Below are 26,332 nucleotides of genomic sequence, written 5' to 3' on the forward strand. Positions count from 1 at the left end.
TAACAGCTGATTAAAGAAGATAAGACAAACAGTAGTTATCGGTAAGATACAGATACAAACCTTTTGTCATCATGTGAAAGCTGCACCTGTGCAGTACAGTGGTGCACTGGTGAGCACAGTTGCCTCACAGACAAAGATGGTTCCTTATTTGAATCACCTGGTTAGATGGAGGCTTCCTGTATGAAGTTCCCATGTTCTTCCCTTGGTTTGGATACTTCAGCTTCTTCCCCGAGTCCAAAGAAATGCTTGTTAGTTGTTATTCCAAATTGTCCAAGCATGTGAGTTAGAATGTATAAAATAAGGCACTGTATGAATATACTCGATGCGGCAACAGGTGACTTATAGTCACTTTCAATCAGTACAGTTTGAAATGCACTTTTACAAACACAGTCCAGTTCCTTTTTAAAAGTATCACTGGTGTTGGTATTGAAAAAAAAGAACTGCCATACCTCTCTTTCTTACCTTTTTCAACTTGTTCCCACAGATGATCATAAGTTCAGTGAGGCCATAGCCGTTCTGTTCACCTGGATCGACAGGGGCGAAGTCAACCGCCGCACCGCCAATCACTTCTACTCCATGATCCAGTCGGCCAACAGCCACGTTCGCCGACTGATGAGCGAGAAAGCTCAGCACGAGGAGGAGTTGGAGCGTGCCAAAGAGGCCTTCAAGAATGCCCTGCTGGCTATATTAAATCAGTGTAAGGATGCTTTCATATTTTACACACTTACAGACGCACTGACAGAACTTCCAGACAAAGGACGTCTCACGTGAGAAGTTTTTGCCATAGTAAGTGTAAACTGTACAGGTAAGTTCAACCTGTGGTTTTCTCTTCACACTGCAGGTAGCAAGTTTCATTATGTCACCAGTTTTAAGAGAACCATGAACTAGAGGCAGTCATATGATTGGATAACACCCATCAGTCAACTGCACCTTCAGTTTGATCAGTTAAGTCAATAGATTCATGTAGGATGTTTAAACACATAAGACTTTGGCTAAAGTGCTGTATATTAAGCACCTGAGACTGAACAATACTACTTTTTTAGGTGAAACCAGTTAATAGATATCCACTTTTGACCTCGTGCCACCACGTGTGCCATCAGTGTGATCTTACAGATTGCAGTCTCTCACACTGCTGCAGGGTGTGGTGCAGTGGCAGATTACGGTGGTGCAGACCATGAAGCCATTTTCACCACATCCATTTCAAAGCCCGCCTTGATGCAAGTCATTTACTCTGTGAGCATCTCGGCCCAGTCTCCATGACAACACTCCCCGATCTGTCTCACCATCAGCTCCATTATCTTCGGCGCGCTGTGCAGTGGTGATTAGGTCAGTCGCACAGAGGTTTCAGAGTCAGTAGCATGAGAGCGCTCTGACCTTTTCACAGGCTGCCTTCAAAAAATGCCAACACACACTGAGTGATAACCACAGCTGCTGTGTTACTGCATCCTAATGCTACTTTGAAACAGCCCTGGTTAAATAGCACCCATTCACTGACCCTTAGCTAAGTCTTTGCAATTAAAGCTGCATTAGGTGAATTTTGACCACTAGAAGGCAGTGTTTTTACAAAAACACGATAATCACTTGTTGTGTCCAGCAGCAACAGACACAGCCACTGAAATGAAAAGGAATCCATGTCCACCTGATATCGTACATTTGCTCTAGTTTTAGCTCAGTTTTGGTCTCCACCACCTCCCAAGGAAAATATCTACATAACACAACCTTTAAATCCTCTACTGTTACCAGGTAAAATACATAACAGTAACTTCACCTTATAATTCCTAGAATCCTATCTAGAAGGAGTTAACCTAAAACAGTTACCCAAGTGAACGTGTGTGTTAATTTAAACCTACTCTAATAATAGCTAAGGCTGATCATCTGCTAATATGTAATGCTTTTAAGATTTCTGACACCCAGATACGATCTAAACATCACCAATGAGAGAAGTATGTGAAATAAAGTGTGCAAAGGTAATATTTTTCACATGAGCAGCAAGAGGTATGCATGGTCAAAAATATCACTTAATGCACATTTAAGCCGATGTTACGTTCAGAAAAAGGCATATTTGGCGTCATTTCAAGGTTTGTGTTCATTTGTAAACAAGGTGAGTGAGAACATGGACAGTTTTACTGTTTTTGTCTTTTTGTCAGTAGTTTTTCTGTGATATCTGAAAAGGCTAAATCTGAAATTGCTTTAGGTTCATTCAGGTTTGGCAAATGAAAGTTATGTCATTATTCGAAATGTTTGACCACAAATCAAATGTCAGAGCAACAGAAAAATGCAAGGCAACATATTCATGCAGAATGGAAGTGTGTCTTTTCTGATTGGATGTTACAAAGTTAGAGACAATCCTCCCCAATCGTCCAGTAATTTCTTGCACACAGATTGATTCCATTATAGCTTCCCCTTAACATTAAACATGTAATATCCTATGTGACATGTCTACATTTCTGATTATAAAATTCACTGTCCATTCTGGATAAATGTTGCCTTTGTCAGTCCTGTGGGAAGTGAAGCTGCAGGTGATGAGATGTAAGTACAGAGCACTGGCCAGGAGAGAGACCTGCTCATCACATGACACACATTTTAAAGGAATTCTTTTAAACTTTTAGAGGATGGCTCTGGTTTAGCTTTTCCTATTTGACATGCATCTGTCTATATAGGCTGTGATAACATATATTTTCTCACCACCTCTGAGATCCAAGGAAACAAGGACTTGTGCAAAACATTCTCCAGCTGTCAGTCTCAGAGTCTCCCGCAGCTTTACAGACAGCCCTGAAAATTGCATATTAGCTTGTGCACGTGTGTGAAGATGTGGATAGCTTCCCATGAATCAAATGGCACAGAGAAGATAAACACTGCTTGATGTTTATTGACCAGCACTACAGCTGGATGACAGAGACTCCAGTTGTGGCTAATTGCTCTGCAAGTTGACTGAAACACGACTCGGAGACATCAACTGGGGTTAATTATCCAACACAATCCTAACTTGTTCTCTCAGCCATGACAGTAATTTCGGCCCATGGTGGCTCCAGGAATGTGGCCAGGAGCCGGTGTTTGTTGCCAGTAGGACACATGTATAATAGCTTTTTTATATCATGTGGAAAGCATCCACATGTCAGACACTTTTCTTCAGCTGAAAGTGAAACAAAGTCTGCAGGACGCCAGTGTTGATAGGTGCTGCAAGGGATCATGCCTTTTAGCAGACACATGCATTTTCCATCTGGTCTTGTGTTTTGCATCCAGCCAGTTGCCTTGGATTTAGATCTCTATGTAGTCACCCTTAACAGCCATTCCAGGCTGTTACGTCAGACTAAGACAGGCTTTTGAAATCACTCATGTAAAAACATGTTTGCAAACAATAGGTAAAAAAAGCAAAGGCACTCTGAGACTTGAGGTATGATGATGAAAACCGTTTAATATTTAACCATTATATCGCAAGCCTTGGATTGTTCATGTTGTTTGCAGTTTTTATACCGAGCGCTGTTGTTCACTGAGTATAATCTATAAAGAAAAAAAACCTTTTTCATAAAGCTCAATTGCACTCCAGATTTTTCCTTTTTAAAAAAAGAGGTTTATTTGGAAAGCTGTACAGGGCTCATGCTGCTTGGCCCAGTATAGAAGATTAAAGCCACCTGCCTAACGCTACGTAGGTTCCCATCACATCACCAAAACAGCTCGGACTCATCAGGGCTGTGATACAGAACCTCAGGGGGTATCCCGCTGTGGCTCGCACAGGATTACAGCAGCTGAACCTTTGTGTTCTGCTTGTTTTAGAGAAGGGACTCCATGAAGCAGACTAGCTCCAGTGAATCTGGAGCAATTTCTCTCAAGGTCCCAATCCAGGTTGTGAAAATCTCAAGGTATTCCTTCCTTGGCATTCCTTCCCGGTCCTGCTGGGAAAGGCAGCTGACATTTGGGAGGGCAATTGCTGTGGTTGGACTGGTCGTTCCGCAACAATAGCAGACGTTGTGTTTCAAGGTAACGGCAGAACACTGTACTGAAATAATCAGTGTTATTCACTTTAGTTTAATTAGCTTGCCCGAGTTCTTGTTTCCAACAATCTCTTACATGAAGGTGGAGAATAAAAATTCATTGCATTTAGAGCATTTTGTTTTTCATCTTTCTCATGGCAAATAAGATTTTTATTCAGTCTTTATCTTTAAGTATTACTCCCTGTTAATTTACGCCAAGTAATAATAAGACTTGAATGTTTTTTAAAATTTAGTTTTAAATTTATTCTTATGCTTACACATTTATTCTTCAGATAAAAGTCTTTCTTTAAAGGAGCACTTTACTCCAAGTACAGTCGTCCTGTCATCATCTGCTCACTGAGTCAAAAGTATCCATTGAAATCCAGTAAAGTAGTAGTTGAGATTTTGCATGAAGGCAATTGTGGTTGATTTTGATTCGTTTTTCTTATTACTTTCTGAAATATGGTAGCATTTCATCTGAGCCCTTGATAGCAGTGAGGAACATCTCTGGAAGCTGTTTGGGCTGATATGAAAGAACCAAGAGGCAAAAAAAAAAAAAAAATGATTTGATAAAGAGAAATAGAGCGTGAACCTTCCTGGAGTTTGACTTGAGCAAATGATGTCACAGACTTCAGTGTTGGAGTGAACCGTTCCTTTAACACAAAGACCTTCGCGGCCTGCCGCCTGTGGTCGGTGCATGTCCACGGTCTCTCCTCTGTCTGCTGTACGAGCCTCAGTCAGTGCTACAACGCTACATAAACGGCTTGTTTTGTCTTGACCCTCCCTCCTCCTCCTCTTCCTCCTCCCCGTTCACCCCAAAGTCGAGCAGATCACCGCCGTTTTCACCGCTGCCACCCGGCAAAAGGCATGGGACCATTTCTCAAAAGCACAGCGCAAGAACATAGACATTTGGCGCAAGCAGTGTGAGGTTGGTATACCTTTGTTTGTTTTTTTCTGTTTTCTCCTCCCACCCTGGCTCACTGCTTTCTTCTCTGCTGTCACTTTTGAGTCCCCAGGAGAGAGCTGGCTGATTGACACACAGTCCCGTAGGATTTGTTGTATTCAGTGTCTGGGTTGTTGTTTTGCTGGATGCTTCGCCCTCACAGACAGACAGACGGGCAGACAGCAGCCTCTGATCGCCCGGGCCTCCCTTTCTCCCTGCAGCCCCAATGTAAAGCAAAGATCTGATGCCTCCTCGAAAGTGTGAGGCGCTGCTATGGCAACACTGCTTTCCAGGGTTAAGTCTCAAATCAATTATTTATCCAGAGTCAAATCTAGAAAACAAGTATCAACACGAGAATGCTGCATGCGAAAGAGGGAAGACCCGTTCACACGGTAGCACCACAGAGGATTCAGACGTGGAGCAGCCTGTTGCCGCACTTGGATTGTTCATGTTGTTTGCAGTCTCCATACTGAGCACTGTTGTTCACTGAGGTTGTGGGTTTGTTGTTCTGTGGGGGTGAGGGAGTTGAATACACAAAGTTAGAATGCAGAAATGGAAAGTGATCGAAGAAAGGATAAAAGTGAAATGCACTTGACTTTGTGTATTTCATGTCAAATCACAAAGGGACAAAGGGAGTAGGTGTGTTTTTTTTAGTTTTTGTGTTTTGGCTCCAGCACACAATTTCAAATGATGATTTCTAAGCACTTCCAAGCTTTGAGATCGCGCATTCAGGTGGTAGAGTGAGTCGTTTACTTATTAGAAGGTTGGTGGGTGGATCCCTGGCTCCTCTTGTCCATCTATCAAAGTATCCTTGGGCAAGATACTGAACCCTGAGTTTCCCCTGATGCATCCATCGGCAAGTGAGCGTGTGTGAATGTTATGCACATGTGCTTAGCTAGAGATAAAAGCACTGCATGAATGTGTGTGAGTGGGTGAATTAGACTTGTAGTACTTAAATTGAATAGAAAGGTGCCATGTAAGGGCCACTGCATTTGCCAATATTTTATTTTTGAGTTGTAGACCTAGAATTATTGCCAAAGACTAACACCAAAAGGAGCTGAGTGACATGGAAATTTTTTTCTTGAAAACAAAGCAAAGTCCAATAAATGACCTAAAGTATAAAAAGCACTTCACTGTCGGAAGCTTTCACTCCACTGGGTAAATGGAAGATGGATGGATGGATGGATGGATGGATGGATGGATGGATGGATGGATGGATGGATGGATGGATGGTTAGGCTCCAGCACCCCGCAACCCTGAACTAGGTAAACAGATGATGGATGGATGGATGGATGGATGGATGGATGGATATAATCTGTGCTACATGTCATTGCTCTATATCCCCTGCTTAGGCTTTTTGACTCCACTCAGTTACTCAGTCAGCTGTGGGCACTGTGAGCTGACAAACCCGGTGATGTTTCTGTGCTCCGATTTGGTCCGGGTTGAAAAGCAAATAATGAAAGACATCCTCTTAGCATGTTTGTATTCTTTCATTTGTCTTTATTTTGGCATTTTATATTTTGGGTAGCCAAAGTGAATACTGTATGACACACAAGGGTCTTGACTGAGGCATTGGTGTCACCACAGTTAATATCTTTGGGTAAGAGGTATTGAATTCCACAGGCTCTCATTCATCTATAGTAAGATTCAGTCCCCTTGTGAGTTCTTCCTTTAATGGCTACCGTTCATGGTAAGTCTATATGAATCCATATTTCTACAACAACAGGAGTGTCTCTGCAACTGTTTGGAAGCAGGCTGCACATTTTTCCTCAGTGGAGATGGATATTATTCTGTTAGGAAATGGCCTGTGAAATCACAGCCCACAAATGAAAAGCTAATGAATATGGGTGAAAATGGCAGAGATCTGATTCACAGGCAGCTTCTGCAGAAGTGAAAGATAATACGACACGCAGGCAAAAGGCTCTCAATCTATTACGTCTCGTGCGTATGTGCTTCGCTTGATGAATGATTAGTTTATGAAAGCAATGGGAATGATGACAGTTGAGCTTGTAGGTAGGCCGCAAAATTTTTTTATTGCAATATTGTGAGGACTGAGTTGCCACCATAAACTGGATGTAGCCATAGCGGCGCCACCTATTGGTGCAGCCACAATCCTAACTTTAACCTGTACTGATGTCTAAAATGGACGCTTTGCGGAAAAAAATTCAATTCAATTCAATTCAGTTCATTTCAAGGCACTTAATATAGTAAAGACCCTACAATAATACAAAGAAAACAGAGGACCCCCTTTGAGCAAGCATTTTGGCGATAGTGGGAAGGAGAAACTCCCTTTTAACAGGAAGAAACAGGGTAGATGGATGCCCCTCCCCCTCTAGCAGAACCAACCACTAGCAGACCCTGGTTCTGCTGGGGGGAGGGGCAACCATCTGCCCGACCGGTTGGGGGTGAGGGGAGGAGGACAGGACAAAGACATGCTGTAGAAGAGAGCCACAGATTAAATTCACTCACAGTTGTTATTAAATGGCATTCATTTGTATTATTGCCGGTTAACAACAACACACTGTTGTAATAATTAAAGTATAAAATGATATAAAACAAAGTGGTATAATTGACACTGGCTGTTCTGTGCTGTAAAAAGCATGTTAAACTCAGAGGCTTAGAACCAATAAAACAACAGGATACATGAGTGACTGAGTGAGCTACACAAGACAAGCTACACAAGCCTCACACTTAAAATAGAAAAAGCACACACACTCTTATTTATTAGAGTATGGCTTACTGGGTGGTTTGTTTTTTATCCTGGTTTTATTGTGAATTTAAAGCCCAAAGGAAGTGCATCAAACTACACCGGCAAGTTTGGAAGTGTTTCAGTACATAAAAGAAGCTTCTTATAACTGCAGAAGTGGCTAAGAAGTTTTCTTTAGCATCAAAGCAATCTGTTTGTACATCTATGGGTGAACTCCTAACAGCACCTTCTTATTTCTTTGAAAAACTTGCCGTAAAGCATCAGTGTAGCCACCAACACAGGAAAGGCAGATGCATAGAACTGTAAAGATGGAACAGAGAAGAATGCATTGAGTTGACACAGATAACTTCTAAGAATGTTTGGAAGCCTTTTAGACCGCAAACACAACCTTTCTGTCCCAACTTGTTACAAATACGACACTTGTAACAGCACGCGTGTGATGTAATCGCTAACAGGACATCCCATTTCTTCACGAGTGAGCTGAGGACCGCTGTCGCTCTGTGTCTCTGCTGGCTGTAATGTTTTAGGAGCTGAGGAACGCCCACAGCGAAGAGATCATGGGCATCAGACGAGAAGAGGAGATGGAGATGTCGGATGACGAGTCGGATGAAAGTCCTTGCAAGAAGATGCGCACTGAGGAAAATGGTAATAATATCACCTTTCAAATCACACATTAAATGACTAAAGGTGTGAATTTGAGGCCTCTGGCTAGAGATGATGATGGAAGATGAAAACATGCCAATTTTTTTCCCTGATTCTCTGTCAGCTCCTGTTTGTGCTTTGCTTTGTCTCAGCCAAACGCAGAAGTGTGAACACGGAAAGTAAAAGTATTTTTTCTGAGATGAATTCTGTCTTTGAGACGTCCAGATTCTGGAAACACTTTTTTTTCACTGGTCGCCCGATTTGGTGCTCTGCTCACAAGAGCTCCTCAGGATCTTTGGGTTTATGTGATTTAGACAAGCAGGTTTATTTGTGTGGCAGTTTAACCAATAAAAAGTCACAAAATCCTGTGCAGCAAACAGAATAGCTCAAGCTGGGTTTACTCGAATACGTGTAAAGGCAGTTTTTATTTAAACCAGCCTTTAAAAAGACATTTCTGACAAGAGACTTTGCAGCCTGTGCAGCATTAAATCTGATGTTCATATAACCCTTAACCCATTATAAAAACAAACAAAAGCAAGATAAAGTTGTGGGGACAGCACTGATGTGGACCCCGAATGAGATGAGTGTCAGGAGCTTGCATTTTGCTCACGTTTATTTATTTATTTTTTTTACAACACAAGGCCTCTCTCTTCCCTTTCCATTCTTTCTTTCTCTCACCTGCTTTTGTCTCATCCTTTTGTTTCTTATTTTCCTTCACCTCCTCCCTTTCCTCCCTCACCTTTCCGGATCCCGCCTTTCTTCCCCCTCTCCTCTCGCAGGAGTGTGTGATCAGACTCAGGCCTCTCTGAAGGAGGAGAACGACTCCCTGCGCTGGCAGCTGGACGCCTACAGGAACGAGGTGGAGCTCCTGAGGAAGGAGCAGAGCAGAGCCAGCCGCCCAGAAGACGATCACGTGCACACGCAAACACACACGCACCCTCACAGCCCAGAGGCTCAGATCCAGCTGCTGCAGCAGAGCATGCACAGCATGCAGCAGGTTTGTTTGTCTGCCTGCACATCACATTTTCATGGTTCTCAGAAGTGACTATAATCCTTTTAATCATATTTTTTAGCTTAGGAAATCCCTCTGATCTCTGCTGATAGTCACACTTTTCATAACTTTGCGTCACACCTTTCATGGGAATTATTGCAATAATGTGTAATCTGTCATTTATGGCTGTTCAGTTTTGCTTTTAAATATCTTTTTTATGCCTTCTATTGGAAGACATTTGCTCTAAATTGAAAATATAAAAATGTATTTGCTCCTTAAACCCTAGGCTGTTTATAAAAACAGACAGAGGAACATTAAGACCTCCACAACCACGAGGACAAAATAAACAGTGTTGGCTATAATGGTTCAGAAACACTTGGAAGAATGAATTACAGTAAGATTTCTTGTTACCGTCACCAGGTCAGAGAGATTCCCAGTTTCACTTCTGCTTAATCAATACTGTAAATTAGTGAATGAATAATGGCCTTTAATAATAATGAAGAAATGAACACTGGTGCTGCTGAACCTGTTCAAAAAATTTCTCAACAGTGAATTTTGATGAAGCAGAAGTGAAGACAACAGTGTGTGTTACTCTCGCTGCTGCTTCTGCAGCTTCTTCATTAAATGTTCCACGGCAACCTTCTAAAACAGGCCTCCGGGGCAGAGACGCTCACTCTTTGTATTTTTTAAGAAAAAGCAAGGAAACTATTCGTTAGGCAGATAAACAATTTATTTTCTTACTAACAAAAACTGCTTTTCTTAATTTGAGTATTTACAGGTTACAGATCCTCTTGATAATCGGCAAATACGGATTTTAGATGATATTTTACTCTGTACTTTGGCTTTCTCCTGGAGTCCAAAGTAAGGCTTTGACAGCTGGGATAGCCCCTAAACTCTTTCCTATAAGATAAAGTGAATGATTGCAGCTAACTTTCTATCTAATTTTTTAGCGTCTTAGTAAGCTGTTTAGGATATTTAATAGGCTCTCTAGGGCAGAGTTCTCTCATAGTTTTTCATCATTGCTATGACACATTTGCTGAAAACTTTCCACATGTTTCTCAAAGCCCAATTTTCAAGCTATAATCCCAAAATGCTGCAAATACACACATCAAAGCTTTTTCTGTGTTCACAACCAAACTGTGTTCAGATCACACAAGCAGCCTTTACAACTAATAAAACTACTTAACATTCATGAACTTCTCCATCAAAATAATTCGAAAACAGTGTTGACATTTAACTCATTCGTCCCTCGTGTGATTGCTTTCAAATTCCAAAGAAATTACAAGTAGCTTTAAAAAAAATAATTGATTCAGTTCCTCAGATTTTATCTGAAATGTTTGCTCCTGCTCGTCCCCTTCCACCTCCTCCTTTGCCTTCTCTTCCAACACCTTTTATGTGCAGTGTTCCTCCTCTGCCTCTCACATTGTTTCCATCCACATCAGCCCTTCCTGGCTGTACACTCTGAACCAGCATACAGTCACATCATTATCCAACAAGTGCAAACAATTAGGAGTTACATCTGCTCTCTAACCGTGTTTAACTTCTGCCAACTGTGATTACTGTTAGGCATCAACATTCAAAACATGTTTATTGTTTTATAAAAACAGTAAATAAATCATGTAAATCACATGTGACACTGAAGGATTTGCTAAAAGAATGATTGATTCAGTAAACGGGTATAGGAATTTGTTTTGGGGTGAAGATTGAAGATTTCAGAGGAATCTTAACACAGATAGGTATAACAGTGCAAGGACTAGATGGTAGTGAAGCTTGACCAGTTTAAATACCTGTGGTCAACCATCCAAAGCAAAGGACAACAGGAGAGAAGAAGAGAGGCTGGACAAAAGTGTCGAACTCCAGGCCTCGAGGGCCAGTGTCGTGCATGTTTTAAATGTGTCCTTGATCCAACACAGCTGATTTAAATGCCAGATTACCTCCTCCACATGTCTTGAAGTTCTCCAGAGGCCTGGTAATGAGCTAATCATCTGATTCAGCTGTGTTGACCCAGGGTGAGATCTAAAACCTGCAGGATACCGGCCCTCGAGGCCTGGAGTTCGACACCCCTGGTTTAGAAGATGGTAGTTAGATCTGTTATGATGTATGCTCTGGAGATGATGGCACTGACAAAAAAATGCAGGACGCAGAACTAGAAATGTTAAGATTTTCATTGTGAGTGACCAGGAGGGACAGGATTAGAAGTGAGTACATCAGAAGGACAGCTTAAATTTGGAAACAAAATCAGGGACTCAAGGCTGAGATGGTTTGGACAGAGGAGGGGTGCTAGATATTCTGGCCAAAGGATGCTGAAGATGGAGCTGGTGGAGGGTTGGTGTGACGATGCTCAGGATAGGGTGAGATGGATGCAGATCAACCACTGTTGTGACCTTTAAAGGAGCAGCTACAGAAGAGGATTAGGGCCACTGGGAAAAAAATAAAAGTGGGCACGTCTTTTTTTTCTTCTTCTCCAGAGTCAGAAGTCTGAGATTAAAGTTGGAATTCTGAGAAAAAGGTCAGAATTCTGACTTTTTTTCTCAGAATTCTGACTTTTTTCTGGGAATTCTGGGAAAAAAAAAAAAAAGTTCTCACTTTTTTTTTCCAGTGGCCCTAATCCTCTTCTGTAAGCAGCTGATACATACCAGCTACCTTTTTTAAAATCCAAGGAATGTGTCTTTAAAAATGACTTGAATAATGAAACCCATGAGCTCAAGTCTCTTTAGTGTTTGCAAGAAAGCATTTTTTTTTTTTGAACAGAAAAGAGCAGGAAGCGTAGCGTACACAAGCAAACACAGAAAAACCAACAACCAAACAGTGTTTTCTCTCTGCTGAGTTCTCCCACAATCCCTCACTTTACTTTTTTCATGAAGCACAGAAAGCACGCAGCTCGTTTGCCACAAGTTAGCCTGATTTAACTTGACTTCCTGTCTTTCTCAATCTAAAGTGACAGCGCTGATAAAATGAGGCACACTGGAGACAACCACCATCATATAGACACACATGCACACACTGCCCTGCTGGCTCATTGTAAATGTGCTGCTTACTTGACTTCTTAGTAGTGTGAGGGAAACTCACACTGCTATCGCTTCTCATTTGTCACGCGGCGTTGTTTTTTTATTCCCCCTCAGCGCAGACGATCAGCTGTGACAAACAAAATCAGTGCTTTGCTTCATATACTTCATCACGGCGTTAAGATGACTTCGCATCATGCAAAAAATATGAACGCGTACACGATGAATGAAACAGTCAGTTCATTTAAATAATAAACATCTTATTGTGATAAAAAGACTAAAATCTGAATAAAAGTGGCTTCAGCACCAGGAGAATAATAAGATGACAAAGTGTTGAGTGTAGGTAAAGGAAGCAGGCAGAAAAACCCTCTCACAGCACTCCCTGACAGCTGCAGCCTCAAGTCAAAATTCTGTTTTCTCATCCTCTAAGACATAAAGCAAGACGTCCTGCGGCTTCTTGGCATCTTGGCTTTGTTTTATTTAGTCGAAGTAAACATCATTTCCTTTTTCCTCCATGTTTAAATTAATGACTTTAACCAGCAAACCTTCAGCAACTGAAAAACAAGCTAATGTTAACCTGAGACTCTCTGAAGTCATCCTGGAAATGCAGAGCTGTGAACGGTAAAGTCACAAAACAGTTTCTCCTGCAGTAAGACTGCACATCTAAATATGTCCTGATGCCAGTTAAGGAGAAGATCTTTTAGTTTTCAGGTTCATTTACATGGCGCCAAATAACAACAGCAGTCGCCTCACAGAAGCCAGAAATTTACTCCACCGCAAGGACATCAATTCATTTTTCACTGGGGGCCACATACAGCGAACTTTGACCAGTAAAACTCCCCCCTCTGTCAGCGTAAAGAACTTTAATTGCACATTTTTATCCCTGAGATATAATGATGTAAAAACAAGCAGTGCAATTTCAACAGTATGTCTCAATATTTCTGCACGATAAAGAGATCCTGCTGTAGTAAATGAAAGGCGTCTGTCAGCTGTGGACACAGTCTTTAGACTAGACACTAGAAAAATGTGAAATATATTTAAAAGTCCAAAATTGATGGTTTCCATCACATTTTCCAGTAGTGTCCATTCTTTAACAGGGTGATTCTGGTCCCTGGGCCTTATGTTTGACCACAGCATTTTGATCTGCGCACCACCAAAGAAGACGTATTGTTGTCCATCTTGTGACCTTAGCAAAGTTTTAGGAACTTCCTTGTAGATTATTCAGCTCATTTATATTATATTATATTATTGACATAAAGCCTAATTGAAAAATCTGATACTTTTTCATAATGTATAAAATGTTTAATACTTAAGAATGTTAAAAGCCTGTTAAATCAGAGATTCAGAGCCAGGTACTTTGTAGGCACTCAGACCCCTTGAACTTAAAGTTTTCCCTTAACTGTTTCTGGCACGAAATATGACAGAAACCACTCACTTCAGAAACGAGAAATAAGGGTTACAATCCTAGTAGGTTAAATCTGAAACAACTTGATCTGTGAAGCTAAAAAACAACACTCCTGCTGCGATTATTAAATTGATATTGTCAAGTTAAATGTGTATCTGTGCTTGTCTTCCAGCAACTTCTGAGCCTGCAAGAGAAGCTATCGAGCAAGGAAACCGAGCTGGAGCAGGCAAGAGAGGAGCACCGCTACCTGGAGGGGGAGGTACTCAGCCTCCGAGACAAGGTGCGCACCAAATAGTATTCACTCTCCATGACTGGCATCCGAATTTAAAGTAGTCATCCATCCATGCATCCATCCTCCCTCCATCTTTTGCTTATCTTAATCAGGGTTGCAGTTTAAGTATTTTTTACCAAATAAAGTAGTAAGATATTCCTGGCACATAAACAGATGATGTACAACTTTGTTACGCTTGACTGGATTCCTTTTTGTTTGGACTCTTTAGCCCTGTGTCTACATAAGAATGACCAGACATCTTTGCCTTTTTCAGGCTTAATGCCATTAAGTCCATTGACTGTTTTACACTTTTTTTAAATCAGGTATTTCACACAGAACACAGCAATAATACAGCGAGAACACCGCTGTAGCGTTCAGTCTTCATGTTCTCATGAAGTGCATTTTCCGGTCTCTCTGTTGTGGCTCTTTCATGTGCAGTATACTGAAAAGCACGCTACAACACACACAGAGGCTCAAATTCATGGAGGGGATGAAGGGGGTTGGAAGGACATGAGTGCTGCTATGGCAACAGCCCTGCCAGGATGTTATTCTGCGGTCTCCAGCTGAGAGGTGACTGGCCAAGATGGCGTGTGTGCGGTTTATAAATACCTGTGCACCAAGTGTTAGAAACTGCAAAATATTCTCTGCATATTACCCACTAGAAATTATAAACATCGATTTATTTATTTATTTACAGCGAAAGTAACGTTACAGTATTTACTACTCTGCTAAAGGCCTTTCACCAGCAGTAAATCAGCCACACACTGCATCTTGTGTGATTATTATTATTATGTGTCAGAGAGTAAGCAAAACCTGGTTTAGTGTACTTACTGACCGTTATCTGCTAGCTAAGCATTGACAGCTCCCAGCAAACACCCAAGAACTGAACCGTGGGACTCCTGAATGTAACACAGAGCACACAGTGCTTCACCTTTAGTGGGGCAGGTGCACCTTCACACCACTGCCTCGCTCAGCCCTTCACCATAATTCCCTCTCACAGCAGTTCTGTTTGGACATATGTGTGAAACCACAGCATTACAAGTGTAATGTCTAGAGGTTGTGAGAACTGGACTTCAGTCAGTTTCACTTTCACTCTCATCTCATAGCAACAATATATGTGAAGGTCAACAGTCTGAGATATGGGCAGGTGTAAGGCTGAGCCATTAATAGCAGATTGTTGTGGCTGCTTCAACTTCTTTGAAGCATCTCCAGAAACACAAAAAGGTTTATGTGGTACTCACAAGAAGGATGAACTATGAATGACCAAAGAAACTCAATCGGATCTGTGGAGGCATCGAATCAGCTGCTTTGATGTTCTCGACTCATCTTTTCTGACTGTTGGCTTGACTGACCCCCACACTCACATGACCTAAATCCAATGGAACACCTAATATTTTTATCGTATTGCGATCTGATCTGTTCCTTTAAATATTTTCAGCAGTGTATGTATAGACAAACAAATTTTATTTTGGCTATCCGATGGTTCTTTGCCACATCCCACAGCAACATTACTGCAGGCTGACCTAGGCTTCATAGATGCATACATTCTGCAGGAAGAAAAGGGCCGCCAGGGGGAACAGAGGAGGTCTGGGGGAGGAGGAGACACGCTTTTTATGTAGTGATTTCACTGCCAAGTTTTACAGAGGCTTCACATAGATGAATCCAGTCTGTAGGCAGAGGTGAACAAGTCCGGTCGGAGGTAACAGCACGTAAATCAGCTGCCAGGATCATCTGCGTTAGCTTACGCCTGTATACCACAGGAGCTTTTGTGGGGGAAGTCTTTGAGACAATCCAAATGAAGTAGGTGCTTCAGGTGCTTCATACCTGAGGAACTTGCCTTGCAGTGACAGCCTGGATTGCCCAAACCTCTTTAGAGTTCACATGAGGAGCAGGAACAATGGCAGCTGTGTGGCTAATGCAGTTTTTGGGAGATAGCTTGTTTACACTGCATATCTCTTGCACAGAATTATGTTGGACTCACACAAACCACAAATTAATCACCTAACCCACATTATCCTCTCATACTTTTCCCATGCACATGAGTTGTGTCCCTTTTAGAGCGTCAAATCTTCAAAACACGACTGACTTTTGCCCAGAAACTGTTGAGTAAAAACAGCTGGCTGAAGGTAAGAGAGCTAACGTGTCATTGTGCGGTTTTGGCCGCAGTAATGAGAAGAAGGTTGCCGGGCTCTTCTGATGAGTGCTCTGTGATGGATAACTGGCAGCGCAGAGTCGAAGCAGCTGTAAGTTATGTTGCGTGTTTGAAGGAGGCAGATACGATGGCGTTGTGCCGGGGATGTAGAAGTGTCTTTAGTCATATTTTATACTTAGAAAACAGAAGGTTTCAAATCCAGGACAGTATTAATAACAGATGATTGTGGATGTAAATCGCTACCTTCAACTTCTTTTACTGGTCTTTGCTGGAAACTGGGGACCACAGTCTGCTCCATATTACTGTTTTTCATCTGTCGCTACTTATTACGGTCAATTTAAATGCCCCCTTTTCAAAATTTTACTTATTTTCTCTGAGGTTTTTTTTTAGCTTTTGTACTTATCTAGCCCATTTAACAGTCCACTGCTGAGTGGGTTACTTTCTGGATGATAAAGTTAGAAGAACGTGGGAAGAGGAGGGAGTTAGATGAGAGGAAACATCGGCCAAGTCTCTGTGGCAGCCCTCTGTAAAGCCTTCCATAACGCCTAATGACCAGTTTGCCATGTCTCTGTTTGTGCACGATACATACATTTATAATTCTCAAACAGCTATCGGCACAGTGTTTCTTCAGAGTATCTATATAATGGACTCACAGTCTGCACATTTTAAGTCTGTCTTTACTTCCCTCTAACAGACCCATCTATAAAAGAGCAGAAAAAACAGACTCTTTGTTACAGATCTTTTTTCTTCAAACTCTGAGTTTCACTGCGACTCATCAAACGCTTTCTGTTTTCTCTCTGTGTGTCTCTGCAGCTGCTGAGCAGTAATGGGGAGACTGTGGAAGTGACCAACGGCGAGCTCCATGAAAAGGTAAAAACTGAGGCCTGAGCTGAAGTCGATTGGCAGAAAAATAACTGACAGTTTTTGGTTGTTTGATTTTTAAAAACAACATTTTTGTCAGGTTGTCAAGCCAAACATGGCCCCGTTCCAGAGTTTGAAAAGTGTAGATTTGATGCTTGTGTTTGTGATCCACACGATTTCAGCACACTTTTTTTTTAAACTTGAAATTTTACAGACCAAAACAAAGGAAATAGTTGATGAGAGTAAAACATGAGTGAAATCAGGAGAGGTTACAGGAAGAGCATGTGTGTTATTTTGGTCCTCAGCTGTCTCTTACAGAACTTTGTTGCCTCTCAATGACCCAGTATGTACACATTTACACACAGTGTCTGTATACTGCACATGTCATGGGAGATGGACTGTTAGCCTCAAAGCTGCTGAAGTGCACACTGATTGAAGTCAGGAGGACACGGACGTTTATATCATGCTACTCTGAGTCGATCTGCATTCACTGTACTGGACCTCCTGAGTGCAACACTGTGATGCCTTTTATTAAATGATGAGGTTTTGCTTGGGTTTTGTGTGCTGTTTGTGTGTTGAAGTGCATGCAGCACCCGTGTCACGCAAATATGTAGTGCTGATTTCAATGAGATCCAACAAATGTTTCAACAGAAAGCCAGTGGCATTGTTCCTCGTGCTTTTTGGATTAATGAAGAATATATGAACTGATTTAGGATAAATTATTTAGATATTTTGTGGAAGCATAAAGGCAGATGGCAAAATGTTGGGCCACCCAGCAGCTTCTGTTCTCTCAGTTTGCCCCTTGCAAATGCGTAATTGTTAATATCGCGCCAAAAACTATTCAGCAAAACACATTCAGCTCTGGACACAACACAAGTGCAAATGCTAAATCACTTCCGGGTGTTTCCCAGCCCTCTGTTATCAGCTTCATGTAGCAATTGGTAGTTAAAGTGTATTTGTACCCTTATGATTTGGCTCTTTTGTCATACACATGTGTTTTCACAGGGGATCAACGGCTGTGTTCCTTCTCTGTACCACAGCAGAGACCGGAGGACTGAGCTTATCACAAGAGGAGTCATCACTTCAGAAAAAGAGGCTCTGCTTCTTGGTAAATGTTGCTATTACTGGCTGCTAGTTTAGCTCACTGTTTGAGCACGTGACCATATAACACATGGCTGAAACACACTGGTCTGAGTTTGAAAAAATTGCTCAAGTATAGTTATGCCACCAAACGAAAATGGCACAAAAAGCATGGTGATAATTTTTCCTCACGCACCAGGCATAGCAGAATTGGTTCAGTTTGTCCCCAGTGTACCTTTTTTGCTTTCTTCTGAACACCACTCATGCTAGGGCCTTCATCTGGGTCCGAATTTTCTCCAGGACACAGGTCAGATAGGCTACTTTTTCTTTTTCAAATATTTATCTATTGCTAGTACACGCTGCATTGTCTCACAGCATGACTATTATGCAACTTTTTCATCTGTTTTACTGGCAGTTAGCAACCCATTTGATTACATCAGGTAGTTGTACTGCCCTCTAGTGGAAGAGAATGTAATTGTTCTGCCTGTTACTCATGCTGATCGCTTAGAGTACTAATCAGGTGGAGCCAGATAATCTTCCACGGCACACCTGATCATTTCTCACGGCACAGTGGTTGGGAAACACTGATCTAGTGTAATCTCCCTATATGTAGCATAGTATAATATAGTATACCCTAATATTGTACATATAGATCCCTAATTATGTGAATGCAATCATAGGAACTTCAAATTGGGTGTATCTACTACTAATCTTGGACAAGTTTGAATTTCAGTGACTTTGACCTTAATGTCAGACATCAGTGGTAAATCTGAAAATCTTTTGAATGTGATAACTTGGATAACATGGAGATGTAGGATTTTGAAATTGATACCATAGATGTGTCTGCTAGGAGGCTGAGGGGTATCTGTGGTAGCTGCCAGTATTTTATTAAATATACTATAAACTAGTTGGTGTCTGGGACGACACTGCTGAGGTTACAATGTGAGTCTGTCTCAGTTCTAAATCCACAGGTAGTATTTTAGCCATTTTGTGCGATTTTGTGCTTCTGTTGTGCTTTTTAAAGGATCTGAGTCACGCACCAAAACTAATTCAGGTACATCTTTATGTGCAGAGCTGTTTTATCAAGGAAAATGTTCTGTTCTATCAGATGCAGCTCCATCACATTACGTTTTTATATTGGAATCAGAGAAACTTTGTTAATCCCAGAAATTGACTTGTGATAGCAGCATAGATACAACAGACAATAAAGCTATCTATAGAATGTCTGTGAAGGTTCTCAGTCATCCAGGTCATCGTAGTCAAAGGAGTTTGCAAAGAAAAGCGTCTGGACTTCTTTAAGGTGCTTGAAGACGTTTCACCTCTCATCCGAGAAGCTTCTTCAGTTCAGTCCCAGATTTAAACCCAGTGGGAGTATCCCCCCAATGAGGGACAAAGGACCCCCTGGTGATCCTCTAATCACATGAGCCAAGGTGTGAAAAGAAGTCCAGACGCTTTTCTTTGCAAACTCCTTTGACTATCTATAGAATGAAGTGTAGAAATAGAGAAATATAAACATAAATATAAAGGGACACAAGTATTACCACTAATGTTTCTGGGTTATGTTACAGATATTATAAGTGTACAGATGTGCACACATTGTGCCGTACAAAGTGACAGAGTGCAGTGAGGTATGGATGAGACAACACTGAAATAAAACCCATAGACATTACGGTTGAAATCGATGGGGGGTTTTATTATTTGTTCCAGCAAACAGTGTCAGGAATAACACAGAAGTTCACTGACAATATGTTCCTGTTGTACCCAACAGGCAAAACTGTGGCCAAAAAAGCTCTCAGAGCACTCACTGCTTAATCTTTTACTCTTTTTCACCTCAGATCGTCAGTCTTCTGCTCTGCAGAGGCTGGACAGCGAAAGGAAAAGATAGACTTCAGTCAGAAAATTAATCTCCAGTGTATATAATAACCTGAAGTGTTTCCATATCCTTCTTCTTGTCATGTATTTCAGCTGGCATAAGAAAGGAACAAAATGAAAGCTTGCTTACCTCTCCATTATGTTATCAGTGGAAAGCACTGGTATAAAAACCTTTTTGCCCACAGACCAGTTTGGTCGTGGTCTTCTCCTGGGCTCTGCTTTCTTCCAGTACAGGAAAGATGTGAATCTAATTTGGCTACTGTGCGAGCAGAGGTGAACGTGTGAGAGCGCTGATTCTTGCTCGGAGTGATTTGTTTCCAGCCTCCGCTCATTCCAAGAAATTCTCCCAGTACACAGCTCCAGGTGGATTATGCGCATAGTTGGATTATGAAAGTCTTTGACTGGAACTTACTGACAGCTTTCATGGCTAATTTAATTTCCAGAGAGACTGTGCAGACTGTGACGTTCATTCATGCTACACATGTGGACAGCGGCGCCCTGATTGCTTTGTAAGTTCAGTGCACAGCACGGTTCTGACAGTGTTTAGTGGCGGCGCATTAAAGATAACTGAACGTGAGTGCGCGAGAGCGCTTCACACTTAACTCGTCTCAGCTCATACCAGCGCTGTCAAGTTAGGCGTAAACATAGCGTCTGCTGTCTGAGAGTTTGGAGAGCTCTCAAACCTTCTTCTGCAGGAGAGACTGAAAAACAAAGTGCCTTAAGCCTGCTGTGGCTCCTTTCTGTTTCTATCTTCTTCTAAGATCAGAGACGTGGATTTCACTCTGTGTTGGGCCCCCGTACAGCAGCTGGACTCAATTCATTTCTGCTGCCTTTGTTTCCCTCTGTAAAGCCTCGTGTTACCACAGACCATGCAGCAGCGTGGAGAAAAGCACAGAACGATCTGTATTTGTCCACAGCAGAGCAGAGCGGGAGGAACAGCAGCACATTTATCTCTCTTAGTGGCGCCAAGAAAATCCAAATATGAAGGAGCGAGGAGGCACGGCTCTCTGTCTTCCTCCCCTGCTGCTGCTGCTGCTGCTGCTGCTGCTGCTGCTGGGAGATTTTCATCAAACAAACACATTTTTAAAGGCACATGTGGCCCATTTTCTCACACAGTAAAATCAAATAAGACAATAGAATTTACATTTAGCATTTTAATTTGCATATCAAAACGCTGAGTGGAAATATTTCGAAATGTTATGCTACCTATTCTTCCTGTTTTATGGTTCTTGGGCATATTTGCCTTTACCGGATAGGGTAGACAGTAAAGTCGGGAGAGTCACACGCAGTAAATGGTCCCGGGCAGAATCAAGCACAGGTCCGTGCAGCCTTTCAGCATAGGAGGTCACCAAGTGAGCCTTGCAGGGAGAATGCTTCCACATTGAGTGGCTTTCTGACTAACTTGAGTTAAGTGGGAGTGGGTTATACCAGAGGCATTGCGGGAGAGACACAAAGAATCTACAATTCAAATCTATGGGAGAATTGCAAAGTCAGATTCTATATGTGCAATCTTTTTGTATGAGTGTCCTTCGAAGGCTGGAAGTGTTGGACGGTCTAGTATAACCATATGCTGCTCCCTGCACCTAGCAGCCGTGACAGTAGCAGCTACGGACATTGGGCACAATGTTGTTTTACAGAATAGAAATCTTTATTTTATTTATTTTTGTTTCACTTTTACTGGAGAAAGCTGAGACCTTTTTTTGGCATGTGATGTATCAGAGACTGAGAGACACCACAGCCGTGGGCTGAGTCCTTTTAGCAAACCGTTGCCAGTGAACTAGTTTTGCTAATGTAGCTCATGAGACTAATGTCATTTCATTTTGACAGCACAAATATAATAGAGCCGATATTATATAAATTATTTTATTATCATATATTTTATATAATTTTTAAATGATCTGTGGGTTAGGGTTACTTTATAACTCTATGGCTCCATTACTGTCTCAGAGACAAATAGTAATATATTGCAGCCACAACAATTATCTGAAAGCGTGTGTGTGTGTGTGTGTGTGTGTGTGTGTGTGTGTGTGTGTGTGTGTGTGTGTGTGTGTGTGTGTGCGCGTGTGTGTGTGTGTGTGTGTGTGTGTGTGTGTGCGCGCAAGGTGTCTTATTTGTACAAGAGCCATACAGAGGTAAGCTGCACAAAAGTAACATATGAATAAATACTAGAATTGAAAACGTATATAAGAGAACACAGATTAACACTTAACAACAGTTAATCTTACGGTTATATCTTCTCTTTCTTATATATGTTTATATGTCATTTTTTTCTGCAACTGTCATTACTATGATAAGAAAGGTAGGCAAGTCATCCATGTATGTTGAACCTTTTGATATCAGTGTGTGAATGAAGGTGGAGAAAAAAACAGAAGCTTTTCAAGTGAAATTAAATTGTCGGTTTAGATGGTATGTTTGTTGCATTTGCACGTCTGCAAGGGGTCATCGTGAGTCTGAGTGCACACGTAAAAGAATAAATTGGATGCTCATTTCATACAGACTGTGTGCGCTGTGTCGTGATGTCACTGTGTTCCACATCTATGGCTCAGTTATTGCTGTGTGGCTGCACAGATTGTTTTCTGCTATTGACTTGTTCAAATAGTCCAACCAAACACAATAAACAAAGGAGCTTTTTTAGCCATCAGAAGGTTTGCCAGCATGCTTTCTTTTGCACATTTGTGGAAAATGTCCATAAGTACACACACACTCAGTTGTAGCCTGTGTTCAAGTTTGTGTCCACTGTTTGAATCACTGTCTGCAGACACAGATGCAGAAGCCACAAATTGCCATGATTCATTAATTAGTCCTGGACTATTTGAAAAGCCTCACACTTTAAACAGCTGAAACCATTTTAAGACTCCAGTTATACAGCTGCAGCACTTCCTTTCTTTTGAATAGAAGGGCATACAAGTTTTTTCTTACCTTTTGTGTTGTCTGTAGAAGTGGTGGTCAAACGTTTTCAAGCACTCATCATGAATGTCAGTAGTTTTAAGCTTTTAATGATTTCTGGAACAGTTTTTTTCTCCACTCTTCTTGGCAGGAGTGTGTTTAAATTTTCAATAGAGTTGAATGTGGGGCTTTGTGAAGGCAATTCCAGAAGCCTAATGTTAGCCTGCTTGATACATACCAAGACCCGTTTAGATACAGTTAAGCCCAAAATTATTCATACCCCTGGCAAATTTTGACTTAAAGTTACTTTTATTCAACTAGCAAGTTATTTTTTGACTGGAAATGACACAGGCGTCTCCCCAAAGATAATAAGACGATGTACAAGAGGCATCATTGTGGAAAAAAATATTTCCCAGGTTTTATTTATATTTTAGCAAAAAGTATCATGTCCAGAATTATTCATACCCTTCTCAATAATCAATAGAAAAAAGCCTTTATTGGCTATTACAGCAATCAAACGCTTCCTATAATTGCAGACCAGCTTTTTGCTTGTCTCCACAGGCATTTTTGCCCATTCATCTTTAGCAATGAGCTCCAAATCTTTCAGGTTGGAGGGTCTTCTTACCATCACCCTGATCTTTAGCTCCCTCCACAGATTCTCAATTGGATTCAAGTCAGGACTCTGGCTGGGCCACTGCAAAACGTTAATGTTGTTGTCTGCCCATTTCTTCACCACGTTTGCTGTATGTTTTGGGTCATTGTCGTGCTAAAATGTCCACTGGTTCCCAAGGCCAAGTTTTTCTGCAGACTGCCTGATGTTGTTGTTGAGAATCTTCATGTATTGCTCTTTTTCATGGTGCTGTTTACTGTGATTAGGTTCCCTGGTCCATTGGCTAAAAACACCCCAAAGCATTAGGTTCCCACCACCATGTTTGACAGTGGGGATGGTGTTCTTTGGGTTGAAGGCTTCTCCATTTTATGCCAAATGAAGGCAACATCATTGTGACCAAATAATTCAATTTTTGTTTCATCTGACCATAACACTGAAGACCAGAAACCTTCTTCTTTGTCCAGATGAGCATTTGCAAAGGCCAAATGAGCTTTGGCATGCCTTAGAAGTGCCTGGAGAAGTGGCGTTTTCCTTGGTCTGCATCCGTGGAACCCAACAGTGTCCGTTGGACTGTCTGGCTTGAGACATTGCCACCAGCAGAGCCCAGATTCACCAGAATGGCCTTGGTGGTGATCCTTGGATTCTTTTTCACCTCTCTCACTATTCTCCTGGCCAGCACAGGTTTCACTTTTGGCTTCCAACAACGTCCTCTGAGATTTTCCACAGTGCGGAACATCTTGTATTTTTAATAATACTTTGCACTGTGGCCACTGGAACTTGAAAACATTTGGATATGGCCTTGTAGCCCATTCCTCACTTGTGAGCAGCCACAATGCACAGCTGCAGGTCCTCACTGAGTTCCTTTGTCTTAGCCATGAATGTCCACAGACCACCTGCAGAGAGCTGCTGTTTTCACCTGTTGAGTTGATTAAAACAGCTATTTCCAATTAATCAGGGTAATTAGGATGCTTTAGAACAGCTTTGACTATTTGGAATGGTATGGAACTTTGGATTTTCCCAGAGACTGTGACAGTTTGTAGAGGGTATGAATAATTCTGGACATGATACTTTTGCTAAAATATAAATAAAACCTGAGAAATATTTTTTTCCACAATGATGCGTCTTGTACATCGTCTTATTATCTTTGGGGAGACACCTGTGTCATTTCTGCTCAAAAAGAACTTGCTTGTTGAACAAAAGTAACTTTAAGTCAAAATTTGGCAGGGGTATGAATAATTATGGGCTTAACTGTATGTGTTTGGGATCATTGTCCTGCTGGAACATTCAACAGTGTCCAAGTTTCAACCATCAAGTGTCCATCCCATCTGTCAGTGTTACCTGTACCAGCAAAGCTTTGTCAGAGCATGATACTATCACTACTATGGTTAACAGTTGGTAGATTGTTCTTAGATTTAAAGCCCCATCTTCACTACCTTAAACATTTCCCTTTTGATTGATGATCCTGGAATCTGCAGCTGTGTAGAAATGGCCCATTGAGCTTGTGTGACAGTCCCAAAAGCTTAACCTCAACTCTGTTGAAAATTTGTGGAATATGCTTAAAAGCTAGATCTGTGGCAGGAAACCAACCAGTTTAAATGAACTCTAACAATTGTGTCAAGACAAGTGGTCAAATATCCAGACAAAATGATGCCAGAAGCTTGTTGATGGTGACCAAATGTCTGGTTTACATTCAACTTGCTATGAGACATTTAACCAAAAATCAGTATGGGTGTATTGTGACAGGAATGATGGACATGACCACATAATTTGCGCTTTAACACTTTATTCCAGTTGTTCGTTCTTACAACTCACAGCCACAGCTTTTCAGCTGCATCCTACACACAATAACAACCATCTCAGGTCCCGGCACGTTCAGTACAGGGGAGGCATGATGAGCCGATGGAGCTCCGGTGTGTCAGCCTCCTCTGCAGCTGCACCACGAACCACGCACGCACATGTTGTAATTTCATCAATTTCTCCAACCGCTCCTAAACTTTCCTTTGTATGCTTGTCTCCTGTTATCAGCAGTAAACAGTATCTTATACACTTAAAAAATATTTCAGTTGTGGTTTGGATTTGTTCATTTTAACTCATTTAACTCATCTAAAGGAGAAGTAACAGTTTTTTTTTGTGTTTGCTACTTTAAAAAAACAAGAAGACAAAGATTTGTACCACTTGTATATCGTGACAGTAAATATACTGTTAGCAGGTGTTTTCCTGAAAAATAACTTGGATCCAGAGTAAATACTATAAAACTTAATCTGAACCTGCACTTAAAATAGCCTAGACCCAAATTTCATACTGCATTCGTCGATACGTAGGTTTTTTCTCCTCCCTTTTTCTAAGTTAGAGTTCACTTTCCTTGGTGCAAGCTTGAAATTTAACTTCCTTTTTTAGTGCACCCCCACCCCCACCCCCACCCCAGCCCCTCCTTGAGCCTACAGTTCTCTGTGGCACTGTTCCATGTGAGCAGGCCTGGTGGAAGAAATTGAATTAGGCCCGTCTGTAATTGCAAGCGTTTCGCCACATAAATCAAGGAAATAAATATTGGCTGTGCTGGATCCTCCAGGGGACGCCACTCTATTTCTTTACCCTTACCCAGCCCCCACCATCATCCACTCCCTCCCCCCCTCCGCATGACTGCCTACCTTTGCAGGACCTCTCAGAAGTAATCAAGTTGAGAGCAGTTTCTGCTCTGGCCAGCATTTTTATGGGGCTGCCCTGCCATTTGTTTATTGTGCAGCATTTCATGAGGATGCAGATTGGCTGCTCTGCTGGAGCCTGAACCTTTATATGTAATAGTCACTCTAGTGGATCTTACTTCTTTGTCAGCTCATTGTGTGTGTGTGTGTGTGTGTGTGTGTGTGTGTGTGTGTGTGTGTGTGTGTGTGTGTGTGTGTGTGTGTGTGTGTGTGTGTGTGTGTGTGTGTGTGTGT

At 41.6% G+C, this 26,332-nt stretch overlaps 1 protein-coding gene across 1 annotated transcript in view; it reads left to right on the forward strand.

Moving 5' to 3' along the window:
* enox1 (ecto-NOX disulfide-thiol exchanger 1) overlaps positions 1–26,332 on the forward strand; it is a 128,766-nt gene that overhangs the window by 98,276 nt on the left and 4,158 nt on the right. Inside the window, exons 8-14 of the mRNA XM_031746654.2 lie at positions 485–697; positions 4,793–4,899; positions 8,149–8,266; positions 9,043–9,260; positions 13,837–13,944; positions 16,901–16,957; positions 17,954–18,056. Of these exons, the coding sequence (XP_031602514.2) occupies positions 485–697; positions 4,793–4,899; positions 8,149–8,266; positions 9,043–9,260; positions 13,837–13,944; positions 16,901–16,957; positions 17,954–18,056 (924 nt within the window). The remainder of the gene's footprint in view (positions 1–484; positions 698–4,792; positions 4,900–8,148; positions 8,267–9,042; positions 9,261–13,836; positions 13,945–16,900; positions 16,958–17,953; positions 18,057–26,332) is intronic.

Source organism: Oreochromis aureus, linkage group 16, assembly GCF_013358895.1.
Source record: "Oreochromis aureus strain Israel breed Guangdong linkage group 16, ZZ_aureus, whole genome shotgun sequence".
NCBI classification, from domain to species: domain Eukaryota; kingdom Metazoa; phylum Chordata; class Actinopteri; order Cichliformes; family Cichlidae; genus Oreochromis; species Oreochromis aureus.